General features: G+C 34.0%; 2 protein-coding genes across 2 annotated transcripts in view; one reads left to right on the plus strand and one right to left on the minus strand.

Moving 5' to 3' along the window:
- The window catches only part of LOC144452968 (actin-related protein 6-like), a 13,682-nt gene extending 4,389 nt beyond the window's left edge, over positions 1 to 9,293 (minus strand). Inside the window, exons 1-6 of the mRNA XM_078144204.1 lie at positions 9,220 to 9,293; positions 7,839 to 7,956; positions 6,623 to 6,815; positions 6,147 to 6,282; positions 4,904 to 5,059; positions 3,888 to 4,002 (exon numbers count right to left, since the gene is read on the minus strand). Of these exons, the coding sequence (XP_078000330.1) occupies positions 3,888 to 4,002; positions 4,904 to 5,059; positions 6,147 to 6,282; positions 6,623 to 6,815; positions 7,839 to 7,956; positions 9,220 to 9,293 (792 nt within the window). The remainder of the gene's footprint in view (positions 1 to 3,887; positions 4,003 to 4,903; positions 5,060 to 6,146; positions 6,283 to 6,622; positions 6,816 to 7,838; positions 7,957 to 9,219) is intronic.
- A 358-nt stretch (positions 9,294 to 9,651) lies between these two features.
- LOC144452652 (acetyl-CoA carboxylase-like) overlaps positions 9,652 to 24,894 on the plus strand; it is a 73,373-nt gene continuing 58,130 nt past the window's right edge. The window contains exons 1-3 of the mRNA XM_078143791.1: positions 9,652 to 9,846; positions 16,500 to 16,748; positions 18,562 to 18,606. Of these exons, the coding sequence (XP_077999917.1) occupies positions 16,519 to 16,748; positions 18,562 to 18,606 (275 nt within the window). The 5' untranslated portion in view covers positions 9,652 to 9,846; positions 16,500 to 16,518. The remainder of the gene's footprint in view (positions 9,847 to 16,499; positions 16,749 to 18,561; positions 18,607 to 24,894) is intronic.

Genomic DNA, 24,894 nt, shown 5'->3' on the forward strand with positions numbered 1-24,894 from the left:
ACTTAACTAAGTAACAGACTAACTGACTAATAAACTTCTATCTAATTTACAAATGTAACTTAACTAAGTAACTGACTAACTGACTAATAAACTTCTATCTAATTTACAAATGTAACTTAACTTAACTAAGTAACTGACTAACTGACTAATAAACTTCTATCTAATTTACAAATGTAACTTAACTTAACTAAGTAACTGACTAACTGACTAATAAACTTCTAATTTACAAATGTAACTTAACTAAGTAACTGACTAACTGACTAATAAACTTCTATCTAATTTACATAATGTAACTTAACTAAGTAACTGACTAACTGACTAATAAACTTCTATCTAATTTACAAATGTAACTTAACTAAGTAACTGACTAACTGACTAATAAACTTCTATCTAATTTACAAATGTAACTTAACTTAACTAAGTAACTGACTAACTGACTAATAAACTTCTATCTAATTTACAAATGTAACTTAACTTAACTAAGTAACTGACTAACTGACTAATAAACTTCTATCTAATTTACAAATGTAACTTAACTAAGTAACTGACTAACTGACTAATAAACTTCTATCTAATTTACAAATGTAACTTAACTAAGTAACTGACTAACTGACTAATAAACTTCTAATTTACAAATGTAACTTAACTAAGTAACTGACTAACTGACTAATAAACTTCTATCTAATTTACAAATGTAACTTAACTTAACTAAGTAACTGACTAACTGACTAATAAACTTCTAATTTACAAATGTAACTTAACTAAGTAACTGACTAACTGACTAATAAACTTCTAATTTACAAATGTAACTTAACTAAGTAACTGACTAACTGACTAATAAACTTCTATCTAATTTACAAATGTAACTTAACTTAACTAAGTAACTGACTAACTGACTAATAAACTTCTTTCTAATTTACATAATGTAACTTAACTAAGTAACTGACTAACTGACTAATAAACTTCTATCTAATTTACAAATGTAACTTAACTAAGTAACAGACTAACTGACTAATAAACTTCTATCTAATTTACAAATGTAACTTAACTAAGTAACTGACTAACTGACTAATAAACTTCTATCTAATTTACAAATGTAACTTAACTAAGTAACTGACTAACTGACTAATAAACTTCTATCTAATTTACAAATGTAACTTAACTAAGTAACTGACTAACTGACTAATAAACTTCTAATTTACAAATGTAACTTAACTAAGTAACTGACTAACTGACTAATAAACTTCTATCTAATTTACAAATGTAACTTAACTTAACTAAGTAACTGACTAACTGACTAATAAACTTCTATCTAATTTACAAATGTAACTTAACTTAACTAAGTAACTGACTAACTGACTAATAAACTTCTAATTTACAAATGTAACTTAACTAAGTAACTGACTAACTGACTAATAAACTTCTATCTAATTTACATAATGTAACTTAACTAAGTAACTGACTAACTGACTAATAAACTTCTATCTAATTTACAAATGTAACTTAACTAAGTAACTGACTAACTGACTAATAAACTTCTATCTAATTTACAAATGTAACTTAACTTAACTAAGTAACTGACTAACTGACTAATAAACTTCTATCTAATTTACAAATGTAACTTAACTTAACTAAGTAACTGACTAACTGACTAATAAACTTCTATCTAATTTACAAATGTAACTTAACTAAGTAACTGACTAACTGACTAATAAACTTCTATCTAATTTACAAATGTAACTTAACTAAGTAACTGACTAACTGACTAATAAACTTCTAATTTACAAATGTAACTTAACTAAGTAACTGACTAACTGACTAATAAACTTCTATCTAATTTACAAATGTAACTTAACTTAACTAAGTAACTGACTAACTGACTAATAAACTTCTAATTTACAAATGTAACTTAACTAAGTAACTGACTAACTGACTAATAAACTTCTAATTTACAAATGTAACTTAACTAAGTAACTGACTAACTGACTAATAAACTTCTATCTAATTTACAAATGTAACTTAACTTAACTAAGTAACTGACTAACTGACTAATAAACTTCTTTCTAATTTACATAATGTAACTTAACTAAGTAACTGACTAACTGACTAATAAACTTCTATCTAATTTACAAATGTAACTTAACTAAGTAACAGACTAACTGACTAATAAACTTCTATCTAATTTACAAATGTAACTTAACTAAGTAACTGACTAACTGACTAATAAACTTCTATCTAATTTACAAATGTAACTTAACTAAGTAACTGACTAACTGACTAATAAACTTCTATCTAATTTACAAATGTAACTTAACTAAGTAACTGACTAACTGACTAATAAACTTCTAATTTACAAATGTAACTTAACTAAGTAACTGACTAACTGACTAATAAACTTCTATCTAATTTACAAATGTAACTTAACTAAGTAACTGACTAACTGACTAATAAACTTCTATCTAATTTACAAATGTAACTTAACTAAGTAACTGACTAACTGACTAATAAACTTCTATCTAATTTACAAATGTAACTTAACTAAGTAACTGACTAACTGACTAATAAACTTCTATCTAATTTACAAATGTAACTTAACTTAAGTAACTGACTAACTGACTAATAAACTTCTATCTAATTTACAAATGTAACTTAACTAAGTAACTGACTAACTGACTAATAAACTTCTATCTAATTTACAAATGTAACTTAACTAAGTAACTGACTAACTGACTAATAAACTTCTATCTAATTTACAAATGTAACTTAACTTAAGTAACTGACTAACTGACTAATAAACTTCTATCTAATTTACAAATGTAACTTAACTAAGTAACTGACTAACTGACTAATAAACTTCTATCTAATTTACAAATGTAACTTAAGTAACTGACTAACTGACTAATAAACTTCTATCTAATTTACAAATGTAACTTAACTAAGTAACTGACTAACTGACTAAGATAAGATAATACTTGATTAAATCCATAAAAGGGTAATTATAATGCCTGCTGTAAAAAAAACATACAATAACAGTGATAAGAATGAAGACACAACTTACAGACTAAAAATGAAAACATACAATAACTCAATAAATATTTACAGTCGTGTGGAAAATATTGCACATGCCAGATAAACGCAAAGTCTGATAAAAAGTTAGATACAATAAACTTCTATCTAATTTACAAATGTAACTTAACTAACAGATAAATTAGCTAACAAACTAAAATTTAACTAATTGATCTAACCAACCAACTAAACCAATGTACCCATCTTATCAACCATCCCAACAACCTGACCAACCCAACTAACCAATCAAATCAACTATACCCTAGCACACCATCTAATCATCTAACCAACCAACCAACCAACCAACCACCGGGCAACCAGCAAACCAACACCCCCACCCATCTAACCAACCATGACATCCATCCATCTAGCCAACTGACCAACAACACTTCTAACCAGTAAACCAACACATCTACCTAAATAACCAACTGACCAATCAATAATCTAACCAACCAACCAACCAACCAACCAACCAACTACCCAACCAACCTTCTAACCAACCAATTAACCAACCAACCTACCTACCTATCAACCAACCAACCAACCATCCAACTAACCAACTATCCAACCAACCAATTAACCAACCAACCTACCTACCTATCAACCAACCAACCAATCAACCAAACAAACAAACAACCAACCAACCAACTACCCAACCAACCAACAAACCAACCAACCAACCAATCAACTACCCAACAAACCTTCTACCCAACCAACCAACCAACCATCCATCCAACCAACCAACCAACCATCCATCTAACCAACCAACCAACCATCCATCTAACCAGCCATCTAGCTAACAAGACCACATTTATCAATACCTGTTCATGTGGTTTTGGTTTTAAGAAAGCTTCCTCTTTGACATATCCTTTCTTGATTAGTGAAAAGTCTGGCAGCACATAATCTCTAACGATTGTGTTCTCTTTTCCTTTTAATCTGAAAATAAGCAAATGAATATGAGACAATAATAATAATAATGTTGGGTTCTTAAATAGCGCTTTCCCACTCCATGCTCAAAGCGCTTTACAATTATTACCCCTGGCTCGGATCAGAACGGCCCTTTAGTCTTCCTTAACTCCCCGGGGTGCATACAATGCATTGCAGCCATTTAAGCGCATAGGATTAAAGCCTTCACATTGCAACCTCTATTCTACCAGGTCCCCAATTATACAGCTGGGTTGACTGAGGCACAGTTGTGGTTCAAATCTTGCCCAAGGACTTTAGTCACTCAGAAACAAACAGCAGGCAGCGACGGGGCTCGAACCTGCAACCTGTAGATTCCAAGCAGGTCATGCTAACCATTCACCCATCATGACTCCAGATAATTGGTAGCAATATAGTTAACCCAATGTTCCCATACAGGAATGACAGCAAGGACAGTTGCTAATTTACATGATCATTTACATATCAATGGCACAACAACTTGCAACCTCAGCTGCCATGTCTTGTATGCTCCCTGGGAGGAGAAGTAGTATACAGGGCTGATGTGCCACAATAGGTGATTGTCAGGGGTAGTAAATGTAAAGTGCGTTGAGCTGTTGTGTTTTCTGGGTTTTTGATGGATGAAAAAACTTTACTGTGTTTTTCTACATCATATGGCATCCAGTCTGCATCTGAAATCTACCCAATACAATCAATTCTGACTAGTTACAGAATGGCTTCAACACACTAGCCTGTCCTGTGCTGTATGTTACACAAGTACGATAAGGAGGGCACTTCCTAGTACCTTAAAAGCCCTTTAAGATAAAAGAACGTTCTGAGGAAATACTAAATGTACACAGCTAAAACTGCGAAAATAAATTTGTGAAGATTTGTTATTGGAGAGTATTATACTTACTTTGCAATCTTCATATCTTCGTAAAACTGGCTAGATACGTAACAAACATCTTCTTTGACTTGGTTTATGACATACGTCTCGTCCATTACGTGTAATTGTCGGTATGATATGATTTCTTTCAAATGATTGGTCAACACCTTACCTCCGACATTGAGTCTATGACAAGATAAAACAAATAATTATGGCAGAACCCAGTAACGTGTGAGTATAAATGTGGTATACTTGGGGTATTTGTACAAGCACTTCTAGTATTCTCTTCACTAGCAATTGAAAGTGTAGCAGAAAACATGGCCAGTACGAGTGTATGCAAATACCCCTGAATATGAAACACTGGCACTCACAAGGCATGGGGCTCTGTTATTATTACATATGTTTATCCAAAACACCAAATTTCCATTAACATGATACTATGTGATCACAAGCTTTTGTGTAGAAGCAACAATTATGTATTCATTTGCATATCATTTGCCAAAGTTATGCAGGTATGCAATAATGTTTTCTTCAGTGATTGGTTTAGATAGTATGACTTAGTATGGACTATTGACCCACAGCGACCTCAATTTGCATACAGGGGGCACTATTTGTGTTTTATTTTCCCTAGGGCAATATTCAAGTAATACGGAAGTCTTATTAGGGATTTGCTTTGACTATAGAAAGAATATGTGCCAGACAATGTGATTTTTAAAAAAAACAACACACTTATTGCCTTGCCTTACTTGGGCACTAGTGGACATCATATTACCCCTCGTGCTGATATGTAGCAACTTTTCTCAGGTTTCAGCCTCAGGAAATACTAATAGATGCTGCATCAACAACCCTCAGTGTAATAAACTACTTACTAATGGCCTCATAGCCAGTGTATAATATTCCTTATTGCCTTGCCTTACTTGGGCACTAGTGGACATCATATTACCCCTCATGCTGATATGTAGGAACTTTTCTCAGTAGTTTTCATCCTCAGGCAATACTAGTAGTTACTGCATCAACAACCCTCAGTGTAATAAACTACTTACTAATGGCCTCATAGCCAGTGTATAATATTCCTTATTGCCTTGCCTTACTTGGGCACTAGTAGACATCATATTACCCCTCATGCTGATATGTAGTAACTATTCTCAGTAGTTTTCAGCCTTAGGCAATACTAGTAGTTACTGCATCAACAACCCTCGGTGTAATAAACTACTTACTAATGGCCTCATAGCCAGATTTTAAGTGTATAATATTCCTTTTTGATTGGACTTACCTTCGAATACCCTTCTCTACTCTCTTACAGTTATAGAAGGGTGCAATGTGTGTGAATGAATAACCACTGTCAACAATCAAACAACAAAGATGACTTGGCTGTTCCTCCTTGTTTTTATGTGCACTCACAGTACCAGCTGAAACAAAACATTACACACGCTTAGAAAAACATAAAACTAGTCCCTATTAAAGTAGCCATATGGATGAGAATTTGGTATTTATTTTGGATTTTTATTTGATAAAACAGCTTCACTATGTTTTCTTACTTGAAAAAATAATGTGAAAGAACATATACCAAGTCTGTGTTCATAACTCAATACATTGCAAAAAGATGCACAAAGTGTAAAATGTTTGTTATTGTACGTACAATAAATGGTACTCCTCAACTTACCATTAATTCTACACATTCATTTAAATTGGTTCTCCTAACTTACCATTAACTCTACATATTCATTTAAATTGTACACCTTAACTTACCGTTAACTCTGCATATTGATTTAAACTGGTACTCCTCAAAGAAAACTTCATTCATTGATTCTTGTATGGACAGAAAATTGAAATATGGCTCCGTTATCACTATATTGTGTTCACTGCAGTCAATGTTTAAGATGTCTTTGCCAAATATGTGTTCCCACACTTGTCTCTGTACATCCCAGTTGACTAAATATCCCTAGAGAAAATGTAAGGAAAAGTCCAGTGAGGCTAATTTTGACTTTCAGAATATCTGTACAGTAGTGATTACTGCTATAAACTTACATATGTTTTTGGTGACAAATGCCACCTTGGTTACTTATTCAACCTTGAAATCTTGTAAAGAAGCCCTACTGCAGACACATGTTCCACTATTTGGTGGTTTCCTGCAAGGGTTTATGGGAAATCCTCACAGGAAATGACATCATAGCTACCTCAATCTATGCCAAGACAAAGTGATACATCCTTGTCCTTACATTCATCCATATGGCTTGCAACAAACTCAACACCAGAGGGCATTGTTTATTTGACAGCTCTCAGCAGAAATAACAGAATATTTTTTTGGAACAGCAAGACATAAAAGAGTCTGGATAGATCGTTATATTTATCAATATGACAACACTAGGGGGCGCAGTTTATTTGAAAGGCTTTTACATCAATGTATCTTTTGAAATAGTAAAACATCAGAGTCCAGAGAGATCCTTGGCTTCATCTATTTGACTTCAATCAACTCAACACTAGAGGGTGCAGTTTATTTGAAAATCCTTTACATCAAATTATAACTTACTAACAACTTTTACAGTCATTAGTAAGTTAGAATTTGATGTATCTTTTGAAATAGTAAAACATCAGAATCCAGAGAGATCCTTGGCTTCATCTATTTGACTTCAATCAACTCAACACTAGAGGGTGCTGTTTATTTGAAAGCCTCTATGTAAATAACTACCTAATGTGCAATAACAAAACATTGAAGAGTTAGGGTCCAGATACATGCTGGTGGTCTTTATGTTCATCTTGACTTCAAATAAATTCAACACTAGAGGGCACACTTTATAAATATATATATATAAAATACATAACAATCTTTTAACCATTTCAAATGGTAAAACATAAAAGAATCTTGATAAATCCTTAGATTCATCTGACTTACATTAAACAACTTGGGGGCGCTCTTTATTTGAAAGGTCTATGCACTTAATTCTAACTTAGCAACAACTTTTACCTTTTGAAATGGTAAAACATAGAAAAGTCCCGATAGGTCTTTACATTCATCTATTTGACTTCCAATAAACTGTTTCCTTCTTTCACTTTTAGCCTTCATTATACAGTTTGGAACAATCCTACAATAAAAAAAAATCAAGTTGTTACGTTTGTCAATCAAGTGATCAAATAATCATCACTGTAATATTTGTTATGACGATGTTTCTCTGCCATCAATGAACTACTGGTCTGCTCCTACAGGGGTTGTTGGCCAGTGCATGAGGATGCCCTGTCAATGCATACTATTAATTGATCAAAACAGAGAAAACAACGGCATTGGCATCATTTTATTCTCAAAAACCAGAGCTGATATTTCTGCAGTGACACTGTGAAATGTCATTCTCTGTTTAGTAATCAATTGCTAACTTATTCTTAAATGAAGATTTTTGTAGTTAATAGTGTAGTAAGTTGGTAAAATCATGGAAAACTCCAACGATCTCTATTGGTTACCCAAAAAATTACAGTGTGCAAAAAAAATATGTATCATTACTAATAATAGATATTTACAGTGATGCACGCACACACACACACACACACACACACACACACACACACACGTATGTACATACATACATACATACGTACGTACGTACGTACGTACGTACGTACGTACGTACGTACATACATACATACATACATACATACATACACACATATATTACATACATACATACATACATACATACATACATACATACATACATACATACATACATACATACATACATACATACATACATACATACATACATACATACATACATACATACATACATACATACATACATACATACATACATACATACATACATACATACATACATAACATACATCACTTTAAGTTTAAAGTTTGAAGCATATTTCACTTTTTCAACAAGCACAACAATTTTGAACAAAGAAAGCATACAGCAAATCTAGGAATCTGCAGCAAGGCCAAGAAATGTACAAGCAAAGAAAACTGAAAGATAATAATTGATATGAATGTTCAATTCATGGAGGCAGGCAGGACAATATCGTTGACATTGACAGTGTACATCTAATCTTGCTTGCAGTCGGTGTACGGGACTTGATTATGACTGTGTCCCTAAACAAGCAGAGGGACACTGTCGGAATCGAGTCCCGACTTACTTCGTCAGCAAGCAGGACTAGCAGGACACCGTTCACGTACACAAGTTGTCGGTGTTACTTCTAATACTTTGTATGTACATTGTTCCCCATGCAGGGTATGTAACCGCCGTTGTGTATTGTTATTAGACGATCGCGATAGATCTGAATATAACAACAATATTTTTCTGTTTAAACTTTGACAAATCAACGTCAAAAAGAGGTAACTATCGACTTGCCTGGGCTCCTTCTCGTCTGCACGGCCAACTTTGGCCGTGTACGCGCCAGTATCCAACACGATGGAGGCCGCCATCTTTCCTGTTTTCTTGTTAGAAATTAGATACCTGGAGGGTCTTTTTTGTCGTGTTGTTATTTGTGAACCTTTTATCAGGTAAGTAAACGTTTGTTGGGTAAAAGTGTATTTCGAGTCAGTTGCTTTTCGACAAAATGTAATTTTGGTTATCTATCTTTGCGTCTGGGGAGTAATAAGTAGACACCTTTTCATCATTTGCTGAAACTTAGTGAAAGAGTAGAAGGTTAAGGGACTCTATGAGGTCAAAGGTTGAAACTCTATCTTTCCAGCAAATGAAATCAACAATCACGCTATAATATCACCTGATATTGTCATGATTGTAATGCGTGTCCCGTCGTCCACTTAATCGTACGTTTTTTGGTATTTGTGGACGTCATATCGCATTTTGTTCAATCGTCAACTAATCATTATTTTGGAAAAGTGCAACATTTGATACAAAATTTGTCGTCTGGACGTCATCACTCAGGCCATTTGCATGATTTTTGTGCTTGCTGTCCCCGCGCACGTAAACGGATTTTGGTGACAGTGAACTCTACCGTGAGATGCGAGTACGGTAAGTTGATTTTCAGCTGACCTTTCGTGTAAATCTACTTTCGCAGGGTAATTTTGATGTAAGAATGGTGGGCGACGTGAACATTTAGGCGTGTAAGTAGTGAGAGGGGGAGCCTTGTCTTGTCCTATCCTGCTTGCAGACGAACTAATTCTTGTCCCGTTATATGCCATCGTCGCAAACGACGGCCTCTTTTAAGTTTTACGGCACCGTCGAAACTTGCCGTAAAAACGTCGTTATTTCGAAGTGTCGCGGAAGAAATAACAGTTCTAGTTTGCGAGAATGTTATATGGCCGAGCATGAATACTACCAGCCAATTAATTCTGAAGAGGAAATAGCTGCAATTATTGTCGCATTTTGATTATTTTTTTGTTTAGACTTAGTTTTGAGTGCAAAACCCAAGAAAATAAAATGCTCAGACAAAATGTAGAAACTCGAAATCAAAAACTACTGCAGATATTAATTAGGAGGGGGGAGGGAGAAATCAAATTTCAAGTCGTGAAATTAATATCTTTCCAGATAGGACTACAGAAATGTACGAACATAAACCATGTATAACCATGCATGTACGGATTCTATGGTACTGCATCCCGGAAACACCACATCATTTCCATCAAGTTCTGCTTCAACTCAAATTAACTACATTGTCAAATCAAAGCAATACCATTGTTTTTAAATTGACAGATTATAATAAAAAGAGACAAAATATGAGAAATATTAATATTCATAAAATTGAATTTTAATAAATATTTCGAAACTGTGATCAGAATTGGGGGATTGTAAAAAGTCACAAAAGATGAAGTTCACTAACTATGTAAAAAAAAAATTTCGAGATACAATAATTATTTCTTCGAGGTACACAGTAACCATGGACATACCTTTATCATACTATCAAGCCCATATTCAATCAGTGAATATTACTCAATATGATACTAGTATATGAACATTTGACATCACTCAGGCACCAAGACTGGCTTTTGTAGAAATCATATAGTAAAACATATTTTATTCATATACATATAGTTTTCAATAAATGCATGATGAAATCAAATTTCAGTCCAAGGTTCTCACATTATTGCTGTCTTTATCAGTGCGATATTATACACTTAGTGCCTGACTGTGTGTGAGGGCACTAGAAGATATCTACTACCTTGAGAGCTGTTATGTAGTCACTATTTCCGGTAAATAGTTGCTTGGATGAGGAGTAATATGATGTCTACTAGTGCCGGAATAAAGCCAGGCAATACATTTTTTTTAATCACATTCTCAGGCACATATTCTTTCTATAGTCAAACCAAACCCCTGATACGACTTCCATGCTGTGTATATTACCCTCGGACAAAGGGGATACAAATAGTGCCTCCTGTATGCAAATTGAGGTCACTATGAATCCATACAAAGTGGTACTGTCTAAGCCAATCACTGAAGGCTATATGAACGCAATGTGTTAATTAATACCTTCTTATTACCTATAGCAATTGCATTTTATATTTAGTCCCATAGCGCAGCACAAGTGACATACAAATATACCTTTGGGCTTATATGTATTGAAGCAACCTACATGTAGCCAAAGCTCTAGGCAAAACATTGGACAGAAACATTTCCCTAATTACTATAACCCCTCTGATAATATAGAGAATACAGGATTCAAATATTGGGCTTTTTAAGGAAATGGACAGAGTGAAGGTAAAGTACTACTACCGTACTACATGATGTATGTTAGGTTTATTCCATTGATTTCAGCTAAACTGACCACTACATGTACCTGCAAAAATTCTGATGATATTGGAAAAATGAATATAATATCAGCTGGTAACCAGCATATTATATGTATTGTGACTGGTAGTACAAACAGGAAGTCAAAATTCAATGAGAACTGCATTCTAGTCAGTAAATTGTTGCCATGACAACATTTTTATCTGGCAATGTATGTGTAACTAGGAGATAGAATGAAATTAGGCACACCTAGGATACTGTATTTTAATGATGAAGCATCTAACTTTAAATGTTCACATATCAACATAACCTACATCAATACTGTACATCCGAGGGCACCTGTACTTGATTCTATGCTTCTCATGACACCTTAAAAATGATGGGTTGGTTGCACCCTCACACATCGCCCAACCCCTAGTCGATGAGGACAGAACATCACGACATATCTTACAGTCTAGAAGAAATATAACGTCAGTCGGGCCACATGAAACAGAATTAAGTACGGCCACCCTAGCACAGTATATTTTAGTTTTTGTTTCTCATTTATTTCATTCGTTTGAAATAATTTGAAAAACTCAAAGCTAATAAATCATAACTGAACTTAGACAATTGAATTTTTTTTAATGAACTGATTTATTCAAGGTCATACCAGCATTTGTATAATGTGTGACTTATTATTTAAAAAAAATTTTTTTTGAAATCATCACATGTAATGGTACATGTATAAATCCATTGTATTCATTGTTATGTAACTTTAACTACATTGTACAGGTGGTACTAGACAATTTGGTATTGTGGAATTCTGCATACATACAATAGAATTTTACCGCCTAGGCAAATCATGAAATTCAGATTTAACAATCATCTCATCACTCTGTATTCCCCAGTATAAGGTACATGTACATGTATGTATGTATGTATGTACATGTATGTATGTATGTATGTATGTATGTATGTATGTATGTATGTATGTATGTATGTATGTATGTATGTATGTATGTATGGTTGTATGTATGTATGTATGTATGTATGTATGTATGTATGTATGTATGGTTGTATGTATGTATGTATGTATGTATGTATGTATGTATGTATGTATGTATGTATGTATGTATGTATGTATGTATGGTTGTATGTATGTATGTATGTATGTATGTGTGTGTGTGTGTATGTGTATGTATGTATGTATGTATGTATGTATGTATGTATGTATGTATGTATGTATGTATGTATGTATGTATGTATGTATGTACATGTATGTATGTATGGTTGTATGTATGTATGTATGTATGTATGTGTGTGTGTGTATGTGTATGTATGTATGTATGTATGTATGTATGTATGTATGTATGTATGTATGTATGTATGTATGTGTGTGTTTGTGCACATGTGTGTGTGTATGTATGTATGTATGTATGCATGCATGCTTGTATGTATGTATGTATGTATGTATGTATGTATGTATGTATGTATGTATGTATGTATGTATGTATGTATGTACATGTATGTATGTATGTATGTACATTGTATGTATGTATGTATGTATGTATGTATGTATGTATGTATGTATGTATGTATGTATGTATGTATGTATGTGTGTGTGTATGTATGTATGTATGTATGTATGTATGTATGTATGTGTGTATGTATGTATGTATGTATGTATGTATGTATGTATGTGTGTGTGTGTGTATGTATGTATGTATGTATGTATGTATGTATGTATGTGTGTGTTTGTGCACATGTGTGTGTGTATGTATGTATGTATGTATGCATGCATGCTTGTATGTATGTATGTATGTATGTATGTATGTATGTATGTATGTATGTATGTATGTATGCATGTATGTATGTATGTATGTGTGTGTGTGTTTGTGCGCGCACATGTGTGTATGTATGTATGTATGTATGTATGTATGTGTGTGTGTGTGTGTGTGTGTGTGTGTGTGTGTGTGTGTGTGTGTGTGTGTGTGTGTGTATGTATGTATACATGCATGCATGCATGGGAATGATGATGATTGATCCTCTTGTTCTATTTTGACCATCTAGTATGAGGTGAAATATTATTCCAGGTACTGTGAATTCAATGTTATTTAGATTTTAATGCAGTTTTAGTGACATGCAAGGTAATTTTGTAGTAACACCATATTTGGCCCTTTCCGTGTGGTTGGGTAAAGTGCAGTATGCCCTCTAAGCCAATTTGATGCGCCACAGACACACATAATTTCTAGTGACGCACCGAAATTTCGTGTTCCCCAATCTCTTACTATGTAGTGACTGACAAGAAATGCCAGTTTTTCTCATTTTGACTCACAACAACAAAGTCTGGCTATCATTAGAGGGCATACTGGTGAAGCATGACTTCAGAATCAGTATTAACATAGCCTTGTAGCTATACATGTAGTCATTTTCTGTGATCTCGCTCCACCATATAGTCAAATGGGTTTCTTTAGCACAACATTCCATTTTTACCACTGACATCAGTAGTTTAATGTTATTGAATGTTTATTTTATAAATGTGATGATGTTGTCACATTCACACATGGTTTAATTTCAGACTCGAGTTTGAGTTTGTAGTAAAGTGAATGAAGTAACCACCTGTCAGTGTGTGATGGATTGTTACTGACATGCACTGTTCACCCTTTCCCCAGCAGGAGACTTAGCTTAATTTTCAGTAGATTATGTTGAGACTAGTATTATTAAGATAGGATGTGTAAATATAGACCGAAAGGATCTTTCAGACTAGATTTAAACTAATTGTCTGGAGGTCATTGGTTGAAATCCCTCTGAAAATAAGGGATTTTCTGCGACTGACCCAAACTCAGAGTGTCTCACTCACAAGACAAGTACAAATTTGGCAGTACTCCTGGAATACTGTAATGATCTCAGCAGTTGTGGACAATTACTCACATGAAGCCTGCAAATGCTAATATTCCAGGCATGGGTGACTACCAATCTGATTAAAATCTGATGTGGTAAAAGTGGCCACATGTCTTTATTTACCTCTATATGTCCATCATTTTGTGTCGTTTGTTTTGTTCCGAGTGATCGCTGCCTTCCCACATCTGAACCTGTGTAATAGACAATCGCGTTTGAATCTCGCACTTTCGATTGGCCAATCAGGATGAGCGTTACGTTGGCAGCTTCACACTGAAGAAATTGAAGCGTTCTGATTGGTTGTGAAAACCTTACAATATTGTCAACATTCAATGGGATTGTCTATTACACAGGTTCAGATGTGGCAAGGCGGTGGTCACTCGGAACAAAATAAAAGTCACAAAACGATGGAAATAGAGGTACATAAAGGCATCTAGCCGCTTTCACCACATCCGATTTTAATCAGATTGGGGTGACTACAGGATAGACTGGACTGACTGGGAAAGCATGGACAGTTCCACAGCGATGTGAAATTTAGCATGCATTATAGTCCTTGTCTAGTTCCTATTGACCGTATTCCAATTTTACACTACGTTACCGTCACATATTATGTCTAGTCAATGTTGTTACTCAAGGCGTTAAATGTGGTTCAACCCCACGAAAATCACTTGGGGATGCGACAACGTCATCATGTTTTATATGAATGCTGTAGGGGGAGCACAGAATTCTGTATAATTAAGTGTATAATTTATATATGTCTGTACAAAACTCACTGGAGCCAAGCAGTTCTTGGTGCAAAAGTTTGAAGAAAAAAAATCATATTCTTTTAGAACAGGTGACATGTTGATCACAGGTTATATAATTTGTTATCATGCTATCATAATCGGATTATTGTTTGTGTTGTAATCTACCTCTATAAATCAGATGACCTTACCCGGGTAGTGACCTCAATTGTAATTACTTATCACCACCAATGGATATAAAATCTCCTTTAGTAATCTCTGTTTGTCAAAAATGAAACCCGAGACATAGGCAAGTATTTTGTGTCTAGACTACAGAATCCTATGTGAACATATGTGAAGCAATTCAGAAGATTTTCTGTACGTTTTTTAAGAAAAGTCCATGACATGATTTCCTCATTTATGTTTCTGTTGCTGACACTCTGTAGCCCTCAGGTTGAACTTTAACCTTTCAAGGTTGCTATGTAATTTATGCTTAAATTTCCTAACAAGATGTCAACCAACTGTGTCAAAGTGAACTTTAACCTTTCAACACTCCCCTCTCACAGGTCAATATGGTTGTATTTTATGCTTCAATTTTTTCTTGACAAGATTTCATTCAAGAAATCAACTTTGTCTACATGAAATTGAACCTTTCAACTTTCACCTTTATCACAGGTTGATGGTATAACTTCTGCTGAAAACTTTCCTTTGTCGAAATAAACTTTCACCTTTCAACTTTCACCTTTATCACAGGTTGATGTTCTAACTTCTGAAAACTTTCCACGAGTGTGAAGCTACCATCATATTCATATTCATATTCAGTTTCAAAAGTTCACCTCTAGGCTCAATCTGAATATGATGATGGCATCACACGTTCATCATCAGATTCGAAGTCTTCCGAATGGGTACGAACGCGTGTTAAATTTGTCAAATCACACAAATCCTTCATTAGCGATTTGAAATCACGCGATTGTGATTACTTTTCACTTGAATTGCATGGATTTGCATGCTCCCTTTTTATTTTTGCCAGAGTATCCAATTTGCACCATGAATTACAAAGGGAGCATGCAAATCCATGCAATTCAAGTGAAAAGTAATCACAATCGCGTGATTTCGAACCGCCAATGAAGGATTTGTGTGATTTGACAAACACGCATTCGTACCCATTCGGAAGACTTCGAATCTGATGATGAACGTGTGAAGCCATCATCATATTCAGATTGAGCCTAGAGGTGAACTTTTGAAACTGAATATGAATATGAATATGATGGTAGCTTCACACTCGTAAACTTTCCTTTGTCGAAATGAACTTTAACCTTTCAACTTTCACCTCTATCACAGGTCAATGTGGTTGTAATTTATGCTTCAAATTCTCCTTGACAAGATGTCGTTCAAGAAACCAACTTTGTCCACGGGATCATCACATGATGGAGATGAACAAAAAGTGGATAAGAAAGTCACATTTACTGTTTCCCCGGATACGTCACCATTGGTATCTCCATCTTCATCCTATGAATCTCTGCCATCTGAATCCAGTGATGTAGTCAAACCAAGCTCTTCAGACTACAAACCCTCATCCACAAAATTCCGGTAAATATGTTTTTGCAATATTGTTTATTTATAGTAATAATAATAATAATTAGATATGTTATTACCCAATATTTTCTTCACTCAGCTAAGGAAAATATGAGTGACCTAAGGGGTCTTTGTAACTATGAGTAGCCATGGATCTATCTATTGAGATAATAGATCCATGGAGTAGCTAGACGAGTAGTGACAGCCCTTAGGTCACAAGTATTTTCTGGCTGAATGAAGTAAAATATTGGAGAATAATATAATTATACCAGTGCCAGGAAAGTAATGGCAATTTTGATTGTTTTGACTTATATTTTGAACACAGCAGAACACATAATGTAAACAGGCGTTGTCGTGACATAGATGTGCGTTGTCATGACATCGAACAACCAGAATGTGTAGTCCATATTTTGTGCTCAACTTGGCTTGTGCATGGTGTGATGAGAATTAAGTACACTACACTGCACTATATCCTGACTCTTACAAGGCTAAAAATATAGATACATGTATATAACTAGAATGGGATTAATATTTACGTATTAATCTATTTACAAAATATATGTGGCTAAAAATGATGATGAATATTTATAAATACAGGGTACTACTGTGGTACTATGATCTGTGGTATTCTTTATCTCTTATCAATTACACATTGTAATCCAACCTCCTATGCAGTATTACCGGAAACTGTCTCTGTATACTGGCTTCCAATATACTGGCCAAATTCTGCAAGTGACGGTGTTATCAGTTGTTATCAGTTACAAGTGACACTGTTGTCACTTTTAAAATGTAAACTTGAACATGAGTATTAAAATTTTAACCATTACACTCAGTATAATTTGATAAGCTGAGAGATTTTGACAGAAAACTGTCAGTTTTGTTCATTCTATGATAGATGGCGCTGTTTATTATCAACTGCAAGCTGTCAGTCTTGTTCACTCTATGATAGATGGAGCTGTTTACAATTGACTGCAAACTGTCAGTCTTGTTCACTCTCTGATAGATGACGCTGTTTATTATCAACTGCAAACCGTCCGTCTTGTTCACTGTGATTGATGGTGCTGTTTACAATTGACTGCAAACTGTCCATCTTGTTCACTCTATTATAGATGGCAGTGTTTACAATTGACTGCAAAATGTCAGTCTTGTTCATTCTATGATAGATGGCGCTGTTTATTATCAACTGCAAGCTGTCAGTCTTGTTCACTCTATGATAGATGGCGCTGTTTACAATTGACTGCAAACTATCCGTCTTGTTCACTCTATTATAGATGGCGCTGTTTACAATTGACTGCAAACTGTCAGTCTTGTTCACTATGATAGATGGCGCTGTTTACAATTGACTGCAAACTGTCAGTCTTGTTCACTATATGATAGATGGTGCTGTTTACAATTGACTGCAAACTGTCAGTCTTGTTCACTCTCTGATAGATGGCGCTGTTTATGATGTACCTGTGTCTTACATGTACATATGATAAACTTGTATCGTCAGATAATCTACAGCATACATGTACTCGTAACATTTCAGAAGCACAGAATACATTATCACTGATAAAAAAACTATGTGTATGGTTCATCCACCATCTCTGATAACAATAAAGTCAAAGTTTACAGAAAAAAAGAAGTGTCGTACATGTATGTGTTTTACATTATGTAACAATTAGACATGGGTGCATTCCACCGTTTTGTTTACAAATCATCTCATGTACTTGTCAAAATCAAATATGGCCGCCACTGATGTTGGCAGCGATACTTAAGGATATTGATGTTTTAATGCTACAGCTGTAACTATCTCTTACATCCAGCTCAATATCATATTCTATTTCAGGAAGCTTCATTCATGTACTACAGCTGGGACTTACAAATATGCCTGGTACTGTCATTCATTTTGATTATAATGCTTTCTCAACACTAGAGGGCGCTAGTCATGGCTTCTGTCTTATACACTGAATCAGTGAAAACTTGTCAGCCAACACTAAGTGCAAATCATTGACATAACTGGACACAAATAACTACAAGTCGAGCAAAACAAGATTAACAACAGTTTATCAGTGGTGAAAAATTAGATGTTATTCCCAAATATTTATCTTCATTCAGCCAAGGAAAATATGAGTGACCTAAAGGTGCCTTTTTCCGAATGAAGAAAAATATTGGAGAATAACATCATTATACCAGTGCCATTAATACCAAAGAAAAATTGGGGAAAGTAATGGCAATTTTGAATGTTTTAACACATATTTCGAAGACAGCAAAACCAGTGATGTAGACACATGTCGTGACAGATGCATGTTATTGTGACATAGAATGACCAGAGTATATATTCCATATTTTTTGTTGAACCTAACTCATGTATAGTATAATTAAAAGAAACTTTGAAGGTGCTGGAAAGTTTTTTACCTATCAGTGTATCACTAATTCATATAGATGTAAAGCCCCTTACGCATACACCACAACATACATCAGGGTGCATTCTCATTAATTTTAAACATTCTTCAAGTCATCTGTTAAACAGTGGAAATTTGGATATCATGTGTTCAGTGTGTGTATTTCTGTAAGTTTTATCCTGCTGTGTGCTGTGGCCATACATTGTATGTACAGGTACCTGTAAATTACAGGTATGTTAAAAGTGTAATCATAGACCCTACACGTGTAGGGTCTATGCCAGTGTGCCCTCTAAGCCAATTTGATGCGCCACTTACACAATTTCTAGTGATGCACCAAGATTTGGTGTTTCACTATCTCTTACTATGGGTGACTCATAAGAAATGCCAGTTTTTCTCATTTTGACTCACAACAACAAAATTTGGCTACCATTAGTTGTACAGCCCCTTTCATATTACCATTTACTGGCTCTGGACGGTTTGATACAACCATGCAGAAACCAATAAGAAACTCAACATGCTACATTTTAACCTAGCAAGATAGCTTGCTACATTTTGTCTAAATATACTGCAACAAGACACAGACATGCAGGCACCAGTGTTTTCATATTCACATTTGATGTTTCCATGGTCGCATGTTCATTTCATTTTTAGACAAAATGTTGCAAGAAACTGTATTCATCCAGTCTTGCTATGGTGTAACATGCAGGTTTGTTATTGGTTTCTGCATGGTTGTATCAATCAGGGTCAGTGAACTCTAACATGAAATGGGTGGTATATCAATTCAGACAATAACAATTGCTATGTACAGTCTAATAGTTGCAGGGATTGTACTTCATTTTAAACAAAAATAATGTCGGGAAAACTGTGTTTTTGTTAAGAGTCGTAAGAAGTTAAATTCTACCTTAGTTCCCCAGTCATTTTACAGGGAATTCCTACCAGTGTGTTTTTGCTAAGGGAGGTAAGTAGATAAAATCTACCTAAGTTCCTCTGTCATTTTACTAGGGTTCCCTACCAGTGTTTTTGTTGAGGGCAGTAAGTAGATAAAATCTACCTAAGTTCCTCTGTCATTTTACTAGGGTTCCCTACCAGTGTTTTTGTTAAGGGTGGTAAGTAGGTAAAATCTACCCCTGAGTTCCTCTGTCATTTTACTAGGGTTCCCTACCAGTGTGTTTTTGTTAAGGGCAGTAAGTAGATAAAATCTACCCAAGTTCCCCTATCATTTTACCAGGGTTACCTACCAAAATTATGGTGTGATGCATTGGAAACTGTGCTAGTTCTACCATATTCACTCTTTCTGTTACCAAGATTCCATAACCTTAACAAAAAACACTGGGAAATATTATTGGGAAATAAGTAGGTATAAACTGTGTTATTTTGTAATATCAGTTTGAAAAGTTCTTTAAAAGTAACTTAGTACAAGAAACGACTTTAAGCTTAAAACTTTTGAGATCTTCATTATTTTTAGTATACACTACAGCATTTCAAATGAATTCAATTATCTTTCTTTCTATATCTGTCAATTATATTTACTGATGTACATGTAGCAGACAGTTTCTATGGTTACTAAGTTGAAGCAATTAGTGTAAACATCAAATTCCTTTCTGACTAAATAAACTTGTCTGCATTTATCACAATTTTGTTATTGAAACACCCGCTCTACTCAAAGTGTGTGTCTGGTATTTAGTATTTAATACAGCAGTGTATAGCTTAGCTTCAGTTGAGCTGTCAGCTGTGTGCTCGGTAGTCTAAGTGTCCAAGCGTTTTATTGAACCTCCCATAATAGTTCAATTGTATGTATTGTTACGCCACACAAAGCAGCAATATATCGTACCACATTCTGCAATGGTGAGAGTAGAATTCAAAACAGCATGTAACAGTAAGTCTGCGCAGTTTTTTTACCTCACATATTTTATTTGCCCTCGAAATTTCATTATAATTTGACTTTTTATCAAGAATGACCCCAAAATTATCCTTCCTAGTAATTTTGGCACATAGCTGAATGGAAAGTAATGATTTACATGTGAACAAACTGCAGGGTAGGTTGACCTTACTATGACCTTGGTAAGGCAAGGCAGCTTTCTACATGTTCTGATAACATGTGTACAGTGGGTGAGGGAAGCCACTGAACTAGTAACAGATTTCCAAGACGCATAACTCAGTAGGTACTACGGTATGTGGTGCTCTTTGTATTTACATCACTGATTTGTCACTTTATGCAAGTAATCTCAACAGTGAAGTTCGTCAGTATATATATGTGTCACGGAAGTTGGTCATTATTTAGTCTATGGGTAAGAGTTGATTACATTCAATTTTAATACATAGCGTTAGTATTTAGTAACAAACTCACAATGCTCTTGAAACACTGAAATAACACGGAGGTTGCGATTACCTTTTTCATCATGTGTCCTCGATGACGCATAGCTGCCAAAATTGGTACCACCTTCCCTTCATGATGCATCCATCCGTAATTTGAATCAGACAGTGTGTTTGTTATGGTTAGGGAAACACAGAAAGGGATAAGTTATGTATAATTGACATTATCTCCCGTACGTTGTACTGTAGTTGTTTTGTTTGGGAACCCCCAAAAGTAACTGGAATTCAGGTAGATTTTACTTGCCTATTTTAATACCACCTTTGGCAAAAACTCTGAGATTTTGTCTGTGTGCATCAATCTATTGCTTCTTCTTTTTTCTTTTTTTTACATTATATTACTATACATGTAGTGCTGTTAAAACAACATAAAATCTGGTACATGTACCTACACAATATACAATTGACATTGAAACATTTGGGTGTTTATGTAAAACAGATTAACATTTTATGTTGTATTGCAAGGTTACACACACATAGTACATAATATCCATTGTTGTGGTAGCAGACAGCCAACATTGAAAACACTAATATTGTCTGTATTATACAATCCATATGCACATTACTGTTATTACAACATACTGTCATACACTTGATGAGTACACATTAAAACTGATTATTTTCACATTATATTTTTTGTATGTAATGTTGATTCCAAAATTTCATACATAATGTAGTTGGTACGTAGTAGTAAAACAGTGTACATGTACATGTACTTCCCAATCTGATTAAAATCTAATGTGGTGAAAGCGGCTAGATGCCTTTATTTACCTCTATTTCCATCGTTTTGTGAAGTTTGTTTTGTTCCGAGTGATCGCCGCCTTCCCACATCTGAACCTGTGTAATAGACAATCCCATTAAATGTCGACAATATTGTAAGGTTTTCACAACCAATCAGCAAGCTGCAATTTCACCCGTGTGTGCAGCTGCCAACAACGTAACGCTCATCCTGATTGGCCAATCGAAAGTGCGAGATTCAAACGCGATCTATTACACAGGTTCAGATGTGGGACAACAGCGATCACTCGGAACAAAACAAACGACACAAAATGATGGACATATAGAGGTAAATAAAGACATCTAGCTGCTTTCACCACATCAGATTTTAATCAGATTGATGTACTTCCCAAACCCTAAGTTGAGATTTTGCCTGTGTCTTCATACTGAATCCATAACTTTTGCTCGTTACAAATCATGAAATGTAACCATCATAGTATTGTAAACACATAAATATTGTATGCATACATTGCAACATTTTGAAACTAACTGGTATTTTGCAATGATGTATTTGTAATGCTAATTTCAACAGTTCTATTATACCAGGCATATAGACGTAGTACTAGCAGACAGCCAAACACTGAGTTGAGATTTTGTCTACGTATTATCAGAACTTGAATCATGGCTTTCATACTTGTATAAGTTGTATATTACAACATACAAGGAGTACATATGTACTTGACATTTGGGATGATTGAAACTGGTCAATATTTGAGATATAGATTTATGTGTTTTTGAATTCCAAAGTTACAAGTACCAGACAGACAGCCTACTAAGTATCTAAATATTAAGTTGAGATTTTGTCTTCCTTTACTAATAGTTTGTATTCAGTTGAGATGTTAAAGTTGAAACGATTTGTATTCAGTGTAAAGTTCAAAGTTGAAATGTTTTGTAGTCAGTGTAAAGGTCAAAGTTGAAAATATTTGCATTTAGGGTAAAGGTCAAAGTTGAAATGATTTACATTCAGTTTAAAGGTTATCATTGAAATGATTTATATTCAGTTTTAAGGTCGAAGTTGAAATGATTTGCCAGCAATGTAAAGGTCAAAGTGCAAATGATTTGTAGTTGTATAAAGGTCAAAGTTGAAATGTTTTGAATTCAATGAAAAGGTCAAAGTTCAAATGATTTGTATTCAGTGGAGAGGTTGAAATGATTTATATTCAGTGTATAACAAGAAGCCATGTGCAACCGAATAGAAATAATTATAGATTTAATAATTTATAAGATCCAAATATGAAAGATTAATGTAGGATTCTGTCAAACCCAGCAAACAGTTATTGATCTTTTTCAGTATTCGCAGTTAGACAAAATATAAATGTACATACATGTAATATATATAGATGTAAAAAAAATCATAATTAAAGTGGCTATATGGATGAGGATTGGGTATTTATTTTGGATTTTTAATTTATAAAACAATTTTATCATGGCTTTCTATTTGAAATATCAATCTGAAACAACATATTAAGCCCATGTTTGTATTCACTCAATTGCAAAAGATTAATGTGTCCAAATGTATGTTATTGTACATACAATAACAAACTTTTTACACGTCTTTTAGCATTTTGTAATATGATGAGTTATAGACACAGACTTTGTCAATGTTTTTTCACATTGATTTTGTCAAGTAGGAAACCATGATAAACTTATTTAATAAATTGAAAATCCAAAATAAATACCAAATCGTCATCCATTTAATATGCTGTTTCAAGAAAGTAATGCATCAGTCATATGCAATGTTCTTGTAGATTATTGCCTAAATATATGCATGCATATACATACTACACTGGTCTAATTGCGTTTAAATTAAAGGCTGTATCGATAATTAGTAAGTTGAAATGCATGAAATAGTCCATATTACAGAAACCTATAGAAATACTAGCAGTATTGGTATTCAAATTTATTGCTTTTTATGGTATACAATGTGTATACTGCCATGTTTAACTTACCATTCATTGGCTCTGTTTGATACAACCCTGCAGAAATCAGTAAAAAAATTACCCACGCTATACTTTAAGATAGCAAGATTTTATGAATACAGTTTCTGGAAACATTTTGTCAAAATAAAATGAATTAATGTGCCACCATGCAGATATCAAATCCACTCATCGAAAAATTGTTTATTTACTGTATGTTTACAGTGGCCATATGGATGAGGATTGGGTATTTATTTTGGAATTTTGATTAATAAACATTTTTTATCATGGTTTCCTACTTGAAAAAATCAATATGAAATAACATATACCAAGTCTGTGTTTGTAAATCAATACATTGCAAAAAGGTGAAAAATGTGTCAAAAAAAAAAAAAAAAGTTTGTCAATGTACATACAATAACAAACATTTTACACATTTAACAGTCTTTTGCAACAACACAGACTTGGTCTATGTTGTTTCACATTGATTTTTCAAGTAGGAATTAAGCCATTATAAAATTGTATTATAAATTACAAATCCAAACTACTACCCAATTCTTATCCATACAGCCACTCTACATAGTTTACTTAACTTAGACAAAATGTAGCAAGAAATTCCAATTTTGCTATCTTAAAGTGTAAAATATGCAGTTTCTTTAATATTGGTGTCTGCATCATTGTATCAAACAGGACCAGTTAACGGTAACATTATAAAGG

The sequence above is a fragment of the Glandiceps talaboti genome, chromosome 23, assembly GCF_964340395.1.
Source record: "Glandiceps talaboti chromosome 23, keGlaTala1.1, whole genome shotgun sequence".
NCBI lineage: Eukaryota > Metazoa > Hemichordata > Enteropneusta > Spengelidae > Glandiceps > Glandiceps talaboti.